A 15397-nucleotide genomic window follows, 5' to 3' on the forward strand; every position below is an offset into this window, starting at 1 on the left:
ATAAACTTCTGTCAAATGTTTATACTTTTGTTTCTGTCGAGTATTTTAAGTCCTGATTCTCATTTCAATTTGCTAGTTCATATTTTCATGATGCTAAAATGTACATTACTACTATATTGATTATGTTTAAGGAACTTTGGATTACTAGAGCTTACAGAAAATATATGATATTTCGAACCTTACCAAAGAAAATGCCTCTAAAAAATCTTCCACAATCATATGCTAAAAACCTAAATAAAGACAAATAGGTATAGAAAGAAACTTAAAAATAACCAAATTCAGTTCAACTAAAAACCTGCAAGCAATTACTTTTTTAAGTTTAAAATCACAATTTTTACTTAAAGTATTTACAAATACTATTTACGAGATAACACTTTATAGACTGCCGCCCGTCTCAATGTATAGATCAAACATCTCTAAAATTTTATAACGCTAGCGTTTTAGAGCCGGGGCAAATCATAAACATCATCTGGACTTTCTTTTTCCTGCTGACAAATGAGCACTTTTAAAGCATTATCCTTCGGGGACATGATCATAAGCCTTTTCTGTGGCTGCAGGAGAGAACCGGCCCAGGGATCAGTGGGCGGCATCTGCAGCGAGGCTGTGTCAGCTCATGACAAAGAACTTACCCAACATTCACACTGTGCCAAGACAGAACGAGCTTCCTTGTGGAAGTGGAATTTTCCATCCCTGAAAGTTTTTGATCAGAAGCTGGCTGATTGTTTATTAATATGTTACCAAAGGACATAAAGGCACTCATAGCTATTATTAACTGAATTCCTAAGTTGTCCCTGGCACCATGTTAGGTTTATTTATGTAGTTTTCCCTTTAATCTTCACAATAACCATGCAGAGTACAGAGGTACTGCCACCAGGGTACAGATGAGGAAGTGTTAGGGTAGGGAGTTAAGGGGCTTGCATGTGGCCACTGGCAAACTTAACAATTCATATCTTCTTTTCCTGATCGTGAAGACCTGATAAAGTACAGACCCTTTCCCAGAAAAATACTGATAAGTATAATTTTGATACAATCACAGAGATTTTATGGTTTCCACAATTTCCTCTGAGTATCTCCTAGAAACCTATGTATTCTGGGTTAAAAGCCCATGGTTCAATTTCAAGAAATAAGTCTCTCAACTTAATTTAAAAAATAAGTAAAATAAAATAAAAAAGAACCCTGCCTGGGCTCCACACTCCTGTGTGCCAAATTATTTGGTCCGGGATGGGTGTTCCAGTATAAATTTTAGAAGCTCTCTGACAGTTCCTGTACGAAGACAGGGTTGAAAACCGCTGGTTTATTTAGGTTGGATGACTTATGTAAAGTCCATTTCCACTCATATTTGAATATAGTAACATTCAACAGCAAATCCAATCTTTCTTACCTTCATACTTAGTAGTTTGGTTTTGTGTCAGTGGGCGAGTCACGGGAGCATATGGTTCATCTACTGCCTCTAAATATACGTTCTTGGATGTTTTTTTTTTATTTGTGTGGACTACTTCCTGTTCTTTAAGTTGAGTTCAAGTCTACCAGTATCTGTTGGAAACCTATTACACACAATGAAATAGAATGATACATAGAAATGGGATAGACAGGTGAGAAACAAACATTCCCTGCTATTTATAAAAGCCACACTGTCTCTTGTGCTTTTCTGTTTTAAAATCCACATCATTGTTTTTCTGGTAGCAAGCTAGCTGAGCTCTTTTGTTATCAACTTTGTTATCAACATTCCTCTGGTAAGAGGACACAAAACTGAAGTTAGATGTAAGTACTATATCAGTTAAGATTAGGCTCCATCTCGGCAAGAAGTTCCTCTTTTAGATAACAGTCAGAAGGTGATCAGTTGGACTGCGAGATGGTGTCTGGACCCAAGCCGCTCTGACAAGATTGCTTTATCATTCTTACAGGATTACTCTGTCATCTTCAACACATGGAATTTTTTTTGTTCTAAGATGGTCACTCCAGCTAATACCATTCCCTCTATATCCAGCTAGGGAGAAGGGGAAGGTGAGATCCTTCTTGGGAAAACAATCTGAAAATTATGTAGTTCATGTCTACTTACATCCCACTGACCAGGACTTCCTTCGTGGACACGTCTAGAGTCGGAGAAGGTGGAAAGGTGGATTTGGGCACTATCAAACATCTAGGTGGTTCCGTCGTTCAGTGTTCTGGGAGTAAACCCTTACTTGTCTTTCTTCCACTTCCCTCTTTTTAAAAGTACTGAAAATATGTATTTGAATAAGTCATTTTTTAAAGATTTTATTTATTTATTTTTAGAGAGAGGGGAAGGGAAGGAGAAAGAGAGTTAGAGAAACATCAGTGTGTGGTTGCCTTTCACATGGCCCCCCCACTGGGGACCTGGCCTGCAACCCAGGCATGTGCCCTGACTGGGAATCGAACTGGTGACTCTTTGGTTTACAGCCCACGCTCAATCCACTGAGCCACACCAGCCAGGGCTTAAATAAGTCTTTTTATAAGTAAACAGGCATTATTAAATGATGGCGATAGAAAAACTACAGGAAACAGAGTAAACATCTGTTCAATTATTGCCGAGCAGCCATTTGATAAACACTGTAAACTCTGTAAACGGTAGATTCTTCAACTACCAACCTTCAGTCCTGCCTCTTTCTTTAATTAGCTGTGTGATTTCAGATACGTCACTTGACATTTGAATCTTGGTTTCTTTACCTGGAAAAGAGAGTAATATTGTTTAGCTCTTGAGGTTTTATTCTCACGATTAAGTGAATTCATGGATATAAAATGATTTTGAAAACGAGAAAACACAATACATGTGTACAATGGACGGTGTCGTGTTAGTTGTTATGTGCCGCACAGTGCCTTGTATTGAGGCACCGCCTTGCACTGACAGAATCTTCAGGTGTTATTGTTCTGGAGCAGTTACCTTGATCCTATTTCTAGACTCCAGGGACAGCCTGGTGCTTCAGTGCCTCCACCAGACTCTTCCAGCTGGGGATGGGTTCCCTGGCTAACTACAGATCCAGAAGGCAGGTCAGGTCACTACCTATATTTCTTAACTGCCTGTTAAGCAAGCATGGAGTCCTTTTGGTTTTTCTCAGTTTTCTAACACTAATATTCATTGGTGTTATCATCAACAATAATCCAGAATTACAAGTTTTCTAAAGCTCACCTAGCAAAGGTCTCTGTACCTTCATTGAATTACACATTCATTTCCTGCTCTGAGTTTCCATGTCTTCAATTTTGCATTTCCACATGCATTTATTCATGCATTCATTCATTCATCAAACATTTATGGAGGCCCTACTGTGTTCCAAGCACTGGGGACCAAAGGTAAACAAGGTACAGTTCTTTTAGGTGCCTTAAATGTAATTGGTGTACCTGGCATTTCGTGGGCCTTCAGTAGATGTTTGTTGTTCCTTCCTTCCTCTCCTGTTGCTCAATTAACCCACCTAGTGCATCACTGACTATTTTGAATGTGTCCACAAGAGACGGGTGGTATTGTATGCTCAGAACATCTGCGGCACCGATATTTTTCAGTGGGCACAGCATAGATTTATGGACTTCACATTGATTTCATCAGAATGAGGAGAAAATATAGAAACTTTGGTTTTGCTTCATACACAAACCTCAGTGATTGAGTGTCTTCCCCTTTTATCCTCCCATCTTCCTCGATCCACTCATTACCAGAGCATTTTAGATGTAAAGTTCACTAGAGAAGCATGGGGAATGGCACAGGTGTCATCCTAAACCCCTCCCTTGCCCCCTCTCCTGCCCTAAATGCTCAAAAGATATTGGAGTACATTATTGTTTTGGTAACAATACACCCGTTTTTTTAAAGTCTTCTCCTCTTTGACATTGATCAAATTGTCCTTCCTTTTGTAGGCTGTCAGCCAGATGAAACAACAAAAACATTCGACGAAAGTCTCCTTCAGTTCACAAGAGATACCTTTAGCGCCAACTCCATCATACCATTCAACAGATGCAGATCCTGCAGGCTATGGTATGGTTCTTTCTCTGAACAGAATTGAATCCATTCATCATACCATAAACAAGGAAGGGATCATGACGTCCCCAAAAGAGCACTGGACCAAGAGTCGGGAAGCTTGGTTTTGGACCCCCTCCTCCACTCCCTTAGTTCTGAGACTTAGCCAGGTCATTTTTACTTTCTACACCATTTTCCTTATGTCTAGCATTTGGTATTGCCTGTTGCTTCTTGAATATAAAAGTACTAGAACAAAAAAGGCCCTCAGTAAATGCTGTTCGAATCTGAAGCTTACAAATTACTCTCTAATCTCTCTAAAAGGATGTTTAGTTCATGAGTAATATCTCTTAAAAATCATATTGAGCCAAATTGTTAGCCTCGCATGTGTTGATATAAGCTATCTGAAGACTGCTAATTCTCAGTGCTTAAAGACATTGGTATTCACTCTGTCTCTTTGAATTCCTGGCTTGAATTATGATGGCTGGCGGTTAAAAATAGAACCTCAAAATGAATAATGAAAATAGAGAGACAAAATGAATAATGAGTATTTCCACTTTGCTTTTATGCTATATAAGTCAGTAAAAGGGGGAAAAAAGGACTATTTACAATACCAGGCTCACCAATGGCAAAGCATAAATCTACATAAATTTAGCAGGCCTGACACCTTATGGTATTTGTCTTTTACATATTTTTCATAAATATTAACTCATAAAAAATTTAGCAAGCAGGCAGTATTCTAAAGAATCGGATTTTTACTAAAATACCTGGTGAATGTGGTCAGCAAATGACCCCTGGGTCAAATCTGGCTTGCCTTCTGTTTTATATGGTCTGCAAATGGTCTAAAACTGCTTTTCACATTTTGTAACAGTTGAACAAAATCTAAAGAATATTTCCTGAAAATTATGTGAAATTCTCATTTCGGTGTCCCTAAATAAAGTTTTATTGAGACGTAGCTGGTGTGGCTTAGTGGCCAGAGTCCCGGCCTGTGAACCAAAGGAGAACCAAAGGCTCACCAGTTCAATTCCCTGCCAGGGCACATGCCTGGGCTGCGGGCCACATTCCCAGTGGGGGTGTGTGAGAGGCCACCACACATTGATACTTCTTCTCTCCCTCTTCCTTCACCCCTTTCTAAAAATAAATAAATAAAACCTTTTTAAAAAGGTTTTATTGAAATACTCACTTGTTTACATATTATCTCCAGCTGCTTTCACACTGTAAAGACAAAGCTGAGTGGTTCCAGCAGGGACCGTAGGTCCTCTAAAGCCCCAAATATCTGCTGCCTGGCCCTTCACTGGACGTCTGCAGACCGATTGAATTTTTATCATATTTGTCACATAGTTATTCCTTGATACTGGAAATTAGTCATCCTACAATTTTTTTTCTTATTTGTTTAATTTTTTTTTAAGATTTTATTTGTTTATCTTTAGAGGGCAAGGGAAGGAGAGAGGGAGAGAAACATCAATGTATGGTTGCCTCTTGCATGTCCCCTGCTGGGAACTGGCCTACAGGGAACCGGCCTGCAACCCAGGCATGTGCCCTGACTGGGAATCGAACCGCGGTTATCTGGTTTGCAGGCCCGCGCTCAATCCACTGAGCTACACCAGCCAGGGCTCTTTTTTCTTTTCTTAATTGTCATTCAGTTATAGTTGTCCCCATTTTTTCCACATTGCTCTCCCCTGCCCTTGCCAACTCCAACTCCCACATTCAATCCTCCCCGCCCCCTTTGTCTTTGTCCATGGGTCCTCTATACATGTTCCTGGATGGCCCTTCCCTTTCTACAATTTAGTCTCTGGAAATTTATTCAGTCAGTCATCCACTTATCAAGCATTTATTGGGGACTTGGTAGGTACGAGGCTCTGGGCTGGGTTCTATAAGAGAGAGAAATACCAAGACTGAGTCACGACTGGCTGGGGTAAAGCAGTGGAGGGGGAAGGAAGTGCCATCTCCGGCATCTCTTACTACGTTTTTGCTCTCTTCTCACTCGAGAGACTAAACTAGTCATTTACAAAAGGAGTGTAAACTTCTTAAAGCATCCATGAAATGGATGTACATTGTTTTTATTGTTAGTAAATGGGAAGTGAAGTATGAAATACATGTCCTGCAAAAGCATCTAGAGACAAATCAGGTTTATAACAGTCTACTTCCAATACAGCATATTTTTATTGTAAATGGGGTTGTGTCCCTCAATTTCCCACTGTTCACCAAGAGGCCATTACATTAATAAATTCCATGTGGTCAGGAACAGCAACTATATGAACGCTACAATACGCCAGACCTGGGCAAGGTACCTCACACACATTTAATTCCTCTAACAGCCTCTTAGATGCCGGTTACAGCATTTTTCTGATGAGGAGTGAGCCTTCGCTTCACCCACCTATTAGTGTCCTTCTTGGGAATTCAAATTCAAACCTGTGCCTTTTTGTCACAAAGATCGTGATTATTGCTTCGTCGGAGCAGAACCCCCAGAGTCTCACCAAGAGCCCATTTCCTTTTGTTTTATAGGGGGATTGGCAAACTTGGTCTGCAAAGAGCCAGATAGGTAGTAAATATTGAAGGCTTGTGGGGGCCACACGGTCTCCATTGCAGCTACTCGACCTGCCATGGCTTGTGTAATAAATAGCAGCCGTGAACTGATGGGAGTGAATTTGTAGTGAATGTGTAACACAGCAGCGTTATTTACGGACATTGAAATTTGAATTTTCTATCATTTTCATGTGTGTTGAAATACTATTTTTCTTTATATTTCTCCAACACTCTGAAAATGTAAAAACGGTAGGATTTTTTGCTTTATTTTTATTATCGACACTATTACAGTTATCCCGTTTCTCTCCCTCTTTGCCCAATTCCATGAGGCCCAAAAACCATTCTTGGCCCTCAGACCGTATTTGGTTTGTCAGCTGGCCCTTGCTTCTCCATAGGTTTAATGAGCTTTGTGGATCTCAACTTGGCCTCAGTGCACTAGCTGCAGCTGACCAGCAGATGGGGCCCTCTCCTATCAGCCCCTGACTAAATGGTATCACAGTGTAAGAATCAGTGCTCATGATGATTAATCTTTGTTGTAGAAAAAAAAGGGGAGGGGGGAGACATCTCTGTAGACTATTATTTGTATAAGGTTCTCTTGAAAATGGTATTTTGACAGTTTTGATTTTTCAACAGGTTAGGTTTAGTCATCTGAGAAACACCTATATGTACAATTTATGCTAGATAAGTAGGTATTATTTTTAAAAAATCTTTTCTTAGCCTCTAAATTTTTCTAAAACAATGGTTTTAAAAAGCAAATCTTGCCCTGGCTGGCATAGCTCAGTGGATTGAGCGCGGGCTTGCAAACCACACGATCGCGGTCCGATTCCCAGTCAGGGCACATGCCTGGGTGGCAGGCAGGTTCCCTGCAGGCCAGTTCCCAGCAGGGGATGCACGAAAGGCAACCACACATTGATATTTCTCTCCTCCTCTCCTTCCCTTCCTCTCTCAAAGATAAATAAATAAAATCTTTAAAAAAAATTTTGCCACTTAAAAAAAAAAGCAAATCTTTATAAAGCAGCAATAATACTTTTTACAGTTTTTCATTTATGGAGGCAGCAATGAATTCTTGAGTTATGTTTATAATACCTTTTTTTTTTACTATGTATACAATTAGGATAATTTTTAGAGCTTTTTTTTTCAATTGCATCATACTCTATGGTGTATTTTAAGGTTGAAAAATTTTCAAACTAAAATAGGTGATTTGGAGGTGGGGTTAGTTATTGCTTTAATCTCAAAGGTGTCATAGGGACCTTTCCTGGGGTGTCACGTTCCATTCCCAGGTGAATGGGCAGCAGTGACCCAGCTCTTTCCTCTGTGGTGCTTGGCAGAAAAGGAGTGAAATGGTCATAAACACGTGCACACTGTGTGCTCCCCAAGTGCGCGAGCCGAGCTTCATCTACTGGCCAGTCATCCCGTATCCAATCCTTCTCCAGGTGGTTTCCAGGCTCCTCTGTCAGTGGACCCTGCCACGTGTCCCATTGTCCCCGGCCAGGAAATGATCATAGAGATCTCCAAGGGACGTTCAGGGCTCGGTCTCAGCATCGTGGGAGGAAAAGACACACCCTTGGTAAGTTTCTAGATGTGAAATATATCCACCATCACCAAGTTTGTTTTGAGCCTCATTATGGCCAGAGTTGGTTTTTTTCATGGTATGAAAAAAGGATAATCATAGGTGGATATGTATCCATATTCTGGGCAGCTTTCCAATGTTTCTCAGTGTTTAATATTCACCAGGATTTTCTCCATCTAAAATACTAAATATCTTTTATAAATGCTTATCAGACCAACAACATCATAGCAGCGTTTAGAAATATTATAACAGTTTTTAGGATGGTGCCTGGATATACATGTAAATATAAGTATGAACTCTATTATCATCATTGTCATTATTATTCAATGGAATGCTAGATAAAAGTATACATCAATTCTGCCCTGGCTGCTGTGGCTCAGTGGATTGAGTGCCAGCCTGCAAACCAAAGGGTCACCACTTCAATTCCCAGTCAGGGCAAATGTCTGGGTTGTGGGCCAGGTCCCCAGTTGAGGGCATGTGAGAGGCAACCACACACTGATGTTTCTCTTCCTCTTTCTCCTTCCCTTCCCTTCTCTCTAAAAATAAATAAAATATTTTTTAAAAAAGCATACATCAATTCTAGCCCACAAAGTTAGGTTTTGCTTTATCCTGACCATGGTCCCATCTGCTCATAATGTTTTTTTTAAAAATTAGTATACAATATTAGTTTTTGCTTGGATAATAGATCTTTGGTTATTTAATACCCTTTGATTGTCACTAATCAGTATTGCTGCTAAAATAGAGAACAGGCTGACAGTGTCCAAAGGGGAGAGGGGAGGGAATTTCAGGGGGAGAGGGGAAGGATTTGCAGGAACTAGTATAAAGAACACATGGACAACAACTAAGGGGGGTGGAAATGGGAGGGAGGTGGGGAGCACTGGGGGGGGCTGGGATGAGAGTAAAAGACAAAACTGTACTTGAACAACAATTAAAATAAAATTAAAAAAACAAAATAGAAGTAAAACTTCATGGGTTTTAATTTACTCAAAATGTGATTAATCAATGCATACATATTTGAATAATAATATATGTATAATATGCAAAGGTAAATTGACACAAAAGGATATAAAGTGAAAAATATATATCCCTTTGCCCTAGAGTTGCCCTCTATCCCCACCTCCAGCTCTAACCAGGGCCTTTCCCTAGAGACCCTGTAATGAATGAATATGTTTTTAAATGAATATTTTGGTATTTCTTTTGCCTATTTTATTTACTAAGGAATAAATTATGTATACCAGATTTACAGATAAAATAAGTATGATATGATCAATAAAATGATTATATCCATTTTTGGCAGGAATATATTTCTGTGTTAGTACTGTTGACGGGTGGGAAGATCCTATTCTATTGTTCTGTAATAAACACTAGCCCCTAAAGCACTAGGCAACTCAAACACAGTGTCTGCTACAGAAACATGGGTATTGATGCCTTGTACGTGTTTTGCAGACGTGGTCCTTCTCTTTCCGACTCTCTGCCCTGACCTGGAGAATCCTCAGGTTCTGCCCAACCCTACTACTGAAGCACCTGAGCCTACATGTGCTCAGAGGCCGGGGTTTATTTAGTAAAAGATTTCATCTCCTTCCGACTGATGAAAGATTGATTAAAACTTTTCTCCAGAGTTCAGGATAACTTATTTCCTGAATTATTCTCCCTTTCCCTCTGCAGGCAGGAGCTGCTGTGTGTGGCTGTTTTTTCACCTGAATTTAACTAGCTCCACAGCCAGTTTTAGCTCCCAGCCCTTTCATGGGTCTTTGCCTTCTTAAGGCTGCAGAACTTTTCACATCTGACTTGGAATGCTCTTTGTTCATTGATGTTGAGTTGAAGAAAGGGGTAAATTTTTTGATGTTGAGGAAAGGAGTAAACTCTTCCTTAAGTTTTCCTTTAAGTGATTTCATCTTTTTGAATTATATTTTTAATAATGCCTCCTAATTATATGTGATCTGATTTTTGAGCAGTTCATAGAAACACCTTGGCCAGCCCTCTAGCCAGAGCCTAATATGGGCAGGAAATAACACACCATCAACATAGCACCAGAGCAGACCATGGTGCCCCAAACCTGCATATGCAACCCAGCCTCTCAGCCTCTGCACCCCTCCCTCCACAGTGCTCCCTTCCTGCCCTCTTCCCTCCTCCCCTGCCCCCTCCCACGTTTTTTACCTTCTGGAGGATGTCGTGCCCAGCTTCTCCAGCTTCCGTGATCCCTTTTCTGCTGATTCTGAGCAGATGGTTGACTTCTGCTCATTCCTCTTTTAGCTCTCAGTAATATTTCTCTCTATTATTTACCAGCTCGGACAGGTTCCTTACTCTCTGAGTGCATTTCCTGATCTATGAGTGGGGATGGTAATACCGTATAGAGTTGCTCGGAGGATCAAAAAGATGACCAGTAAATAGCGCTTAGCCTGATACCTAGTACATTATAAGCAATTGCACATGATAGGTACTTCCTCCAAGCCTTAGTTTCCACATGTACTAAGTAAGCTTAACAGTCCTCACACACTGGGTCATAGTGAGGATCGGAGACTTTACAAACAGTAGAAAATTATGTATACATTTATTACTGAGGTCGTTGGGGTTGTATTGAGAAACTACTGGTTGACCCTGAACATTGGGTGTGTCTCCCTTCCAAGGCCTGTTCTCTCATTTTCCTCAAGAGATGTTTCTGAATGCTAAGTAATTAAATTTGTATAAGTAAAACCACATTTGAAATAAATCAAAGAAAATTCTGTAGTGACTCATAATCAAAAAGGAACCCTGTGATTATTTATTTATTGCAAATATAAGTCTCTTTATACTGCTTAAAATAAGGCAGGAATAGATTTCCCCTAGGAAATCAAAAGACTTTAGTCAACATGTCTGGCCTAGCTGAACGAATTTGTTAGCTGATATATATAGCTTTTGTTGTTATTACTGCGATTTTGTTTTGTGTGAGTTGCTTACAAAACCTAAAGGAGTGGGCCCGCTGCTCCTGGGCCTTGCCTGTTGCCTACATTTGTGCTGCTGGCTGCTGGCCTCAGGGCTCCCACTGCCCAGTGTCACCTCCTGCACCTGGGGCATCAGGCTGTTTGCTAAACACTACCTCTGCTTCTCTTGCCACCACGAGGCAGCCAACCATTGTTTTCTTTAAGAGCATCTTGAGGTTCATAATATATAGTCCTGCCTTTTGAGGTTATAAATCCCATTGTCCTTGGAAGGATAAGCACCACTTAAAAATGAGAAATGGGACACAGCTTTTATTTCCTAACCTCAGGTACCTCATCAAAAGCTATAAATTAGACTCACAGTAATCTATAGGCATGCCATTTTGGTGAGGCTGAACAGCACAGCAATGGAAGGTGCTTTAACAAATAAAACCATTGTTTGTCACGATGGAGATCTTTCTTTTCCCCCTCCAAATTTTGACCTGGGACAAGCAGCCAGATTGACACTGCAGTGCACACTCTCCAGTCAGGTCCTGGGCGGCATCCAGAGAGCAGAAAGTTAGCAAACCAAGATGAGAGCCTGTGAAAGGAAATTGTGGACCGTGTTGCACTCCACTCTCCAAAGTGCCTTTGCATTTGCCCTTGCACCTTTGATTATGTGGTGCATCCGTACTTCAGCTCCAGTGCTGAGAAAGAACATGTTTTGCATGCTGGTGACCCTTCTTACACATCTGCTCCAACCCTCCCAATTAGGATTTCTGTGCCCTCTTTGTTGTATGTCCAACAGATATTTTTGCTGTCTTGAGAGGAATTAAGCCTCTGGGACTTGGTCTTGACACCACATCAGTCCTATCTGCTATAAATAGTGTCTCTGGAGCCAAGACAGATGGTTTCTGAGATCACAGAGGGAGATCTCATTTAGGATCCCAATGTACTTGCAGAAGGTCATCTAACTAGGCTTTTTAAAATACCAAGATAATGATGAGGGTGAGCCTCCTGGGACGGTTTATGAGTACACCTGGACCCAATCCTCACCAACCAGCTCTGCCTCTGTTGTTTCAGTCTTATGATGTGCTCCCAGGTCTGCTTTTGGTGAGTTTGGCTCTTCTGTGATAGGTTGCACATGTTTGCTCAAAGGCTGCCCTTTGCTTAGTGCTAAGAATACAAAATTGAGTGAAAAACCCTGTCTTCAAAGAGCTCGCACAATCATTCAAGTTGATTCTATTGCCTTTAATGTTTATGGTCTAATATAGGGGGTTAACCAATGAAAAATCACAATAGGGACTATTAAAATGGGGACTTCCTCTGGAAAGTAGAGCTTAGTATGCACTTTATAGATTTAATTAATGTAGACTAGTTTTTATGTTTCTTGTAAGCCAGTGTGTTAGTCCATTCAGACTGCTATAACAAAATGCCATGGACTGGGTGGCTTATAAACAACAGAAATTTATTTCTCATAGTTCTGGAGGCTGAAGTCCAAGATCAGGGTGCCAGCATGATAGACTGAGGGCCTTCTGGGTTGCAGGCTTCTTGTATCCTCACATGGTGAAAGGAGCAAGGGAGCCCTGTGGGTTCTCCTTTTAAGGGACAGATCCCACTCATGAGGGCTTCGCTCTCATGACCGAATCATCTCTCAAAGGCTCCACCTCCTAGTGCCATAACACTGGGCATTAGGATTTCAACTCACAAATGTGAGGGCGACACTCAGCCAGGAAACCAGACAAAGCACATTGCATAGAAGAGGTAGTATATTGATTAATATTTTTTATTTTCTTCTACCCAACTACCCATCTATCCTTTAACCCTTCCTTCCCCTCCTTTTTTTTTTTTTTTTTTTTTTTTTGGTCCTCAAGTGGTCATTTGCATGAAATCTTGCAGCCCAGAGGACTTGGCACATATTCTGCCAAATGAAAGGCCAAGCACTCTTACCTCTTACAATGATTGTACCATATTCCTTAAACCCCTCCCCGAAGCCCTCAGTACACTCTTCTCAGACATGTTTGCTTGCTGACTACATCTTGATTGTTCTTAGTCTTGGGAATTCTAGAGAACAGGAAAAAAAATTAAGAAATTAGTCTTTTATCTTAGAGTTTTAGCAGACCTGAACTGTTCTTGGGATTGAACAAAGGAAGCGGAGAAAGAATGAGGGAAAGTTCTCCAGGATCCTCTCACTCTGTGCATTTTGCTCTCTCTGGGCACACTGCCAAAGGTCCCAAATGGTAGACAGTGTGTTCTGTCGAACCAGCAGACAGCACAGCAGAGTAATGATGCTGATTCTGTGGCATCAGCATCCCAGATCTTTTAACTGTGGGCCTTGGACAAGAGGCTTAACTCTTCTAAATCTGCTTCTTCATTTGTAAAATAGTGATGATGACACAAATCTACCTCTTAAGGTTGGTACAATATATGGATTAATTAAAATAAAGAATATAAAGGGCCCTAGCTGGTATGGCTCAGTTGGTTGAAGCATCATCCCAAACCTAAAAGATGGTGTGGTTGATTCTAGCTCAGGGCACAGACCTAGGTTGCCGGTTCAATCCCCAGTCAGGGCACATATGGAAGGCAACCAGTCAATGTTTCTCTCTTTCCCTTCCTCTTTCTCTAAAATCATTAAACATTTAAAAAAAAGAAGAAGAGGAATATAGCCCTAGCTGGTGTGGCTCAGTGGATTCAGTGCCAGCCTACGAACGAGAGAGTCACCAGTGTTACTCCCAGTCTAGGGCACATGCCTGGGTTGCAGGCCAGGTCCCCACTGGGGGCATGAAAGAGGCAACCACACATTGATGTTTCTCTCCCTTTCTTTCTCCCTCCCTTTCCCTCTCTAAAAGTAAATAAATGAAATCTTTCAAAACAAATAAATAAAAAGCATATAAAGGGCTTTTCCCAGTGCCTGTCCATACTGAGTTCAGTTATTACTACTATTAAACAGTCATATTAAAATAAATTCTTAGCCCTACTGGAGCATCATCCCATAACCTAAAAGTTGCAGGTTTGATTCCTGGTCAGGGCACAAACCTAGGTTGCAGGTTTGATCCCCGGTCCAGGCGACTTCTAGGTGTGATAAATTACTATCCCCAGTCTGGACGCCTGCGGGAGGCAGCCAGGTCATGCTTCTCTCTCTCCCGTCAGTGCTTCTCTCTCGCCCTTCTTCTCTCCCTTCTTCTCTCTCTAAAAGCAATGAAAAATTGTCCTGATTATAATAAATAAACAAATAAACAGCTAGTCAATGCTTTTTTAAAAATGCACACCCTTAGCTCCCTTCATCTGTGTCTTTGATATGGTACCTATATTCTGAGAAACATGACTTTGTTTCTAGATAACCGGATATTTGTTTTTTAGCATGAACATTTTAGAAAGTCTTGATACGTAACGAATATGTATCATTTCATTTTATTCCCACAACAACCCTACAGGAAAGGGTTGTTCCCATTTGTTCCCATGGTTCCCATTTTACAGATAGGAAACTGAGGCATAGATTAAGTTAGGTGACTTCTCCAAGGACATAATACTAGCATTTGGTCCAGAGAGGGTTCGATCAGACAGTGGGACTCCGAAGCCACACGATTCGGGCCCCTTTTCTGATACTACACTGAGTGCCATCAGCCCTCCTCTGTAGTTACCCACCTTACCCGCTGGACCCTGAGCTTTTTGAAAACAGGCCTGTTTCATTTTATTCTGTATCTTCAGTACCCCCACACAGCGCCTTACACACTCAAAAATATGACTCCGTCTGGCCTCTCTGGATTCCAGCTAGGCCGGCCTTCTTCAGTTCTTTACTGAGTCTTGCTCCCACCTAATGCAAGGCTTTTGCACGTGCTGTTAGATCTGTATGGGCTGCTTCTCTGATCAGTTTTAACTAGAGTATCCTATTCATTTCTGGGCATGGGTATGTGTTTAAAAAGAAGTAGTCGAAACCACATCATTGGAGAAAGAATAGAACAGACTGGAAAAAGGAAGGCCAAAAAGACAGTGATGACTTCTGCCCACGTGGACAGTTTATCTTCTTATGGATGTAGGAAAAGATCACTTCAGGTCCTCCCGAGGCAGGTCCTCCTGAAGAACAGGTTTTACATGATTATAAGGAAGAACTTTCTGAACTCAGCTGACCAAAAGCTGGAATGAACTGCCTGAGGACAAGAATGCGCCCTCTTGGGAAGTATTTTGACAAAGGCAGGCAGTCACTTTGCAAGGATATTATTAATTATTCGGCTTTGTTTTTTAATTAGGGATAAACATTTACACGTATAACTATTTTTCAAAATAATGATTTAGGAAACTTTATAATCTTTTTTTTATATTCCCATCTCATAAATCTTTTATTTATTATTTTTAGAAAGAGGGGGAAGGAAGGGAAAAAGAGAGTGAGTCAGAAATGTCAATGTGCAAGAGAAACATAGATCAGTTGCTTCTCACAGGCCCAGAGCCAGG

The 15397-nt window shown here is 40.9% G+C and overlaps 1 protein-coding gene across 3 annotated transcripts in view; it reads left to right on the top strand.

Moving 5' to 3' along the window:
- PATJ (PATJ crumbs cell polarity complex component) overlaps nucleotides 1–15397 on the top strand; it is a 321583-nt gene that overhangs the window by 246606 nt on the left and 59580 nt on the right. For all 3 annotated transcript variants that reach the window (XM_037136218.2, XM_037136219.2, XM_037136220.2), the window contains exons 33-34: nucleotides 3859–3976; nucleotides 7915–8048. In XM_037136218.2, the coding sequence (XP_036992113.2) occupies nucleotides 3859–3976; nucleotides 7915–8048 (252 nt within the window). The remainder of the gene's footprint in view (nucleotides 1–3858; nucleotides 3977–7914; nucleotides 8049–15397) is intronic.

The sequence above is a fragment of the Artibeus jamaicensis genome, unplaced genomic scaffold (genome assembly GCF_021234435.1).
Source record: "Artibeus jamaicensis isolate MK-2021 breed Jamaican fruit bat unplaced genomic scaffold, CSHL_Jam_final scaffold_1019, whole genome shotgun sequence".
Lineage (NCBI taxonomy): Eukaryota > Metazoa > Chordata > Mammalia > Chiroptera > Phyllostomidae > Artibeus > Artibeus jamaicensis.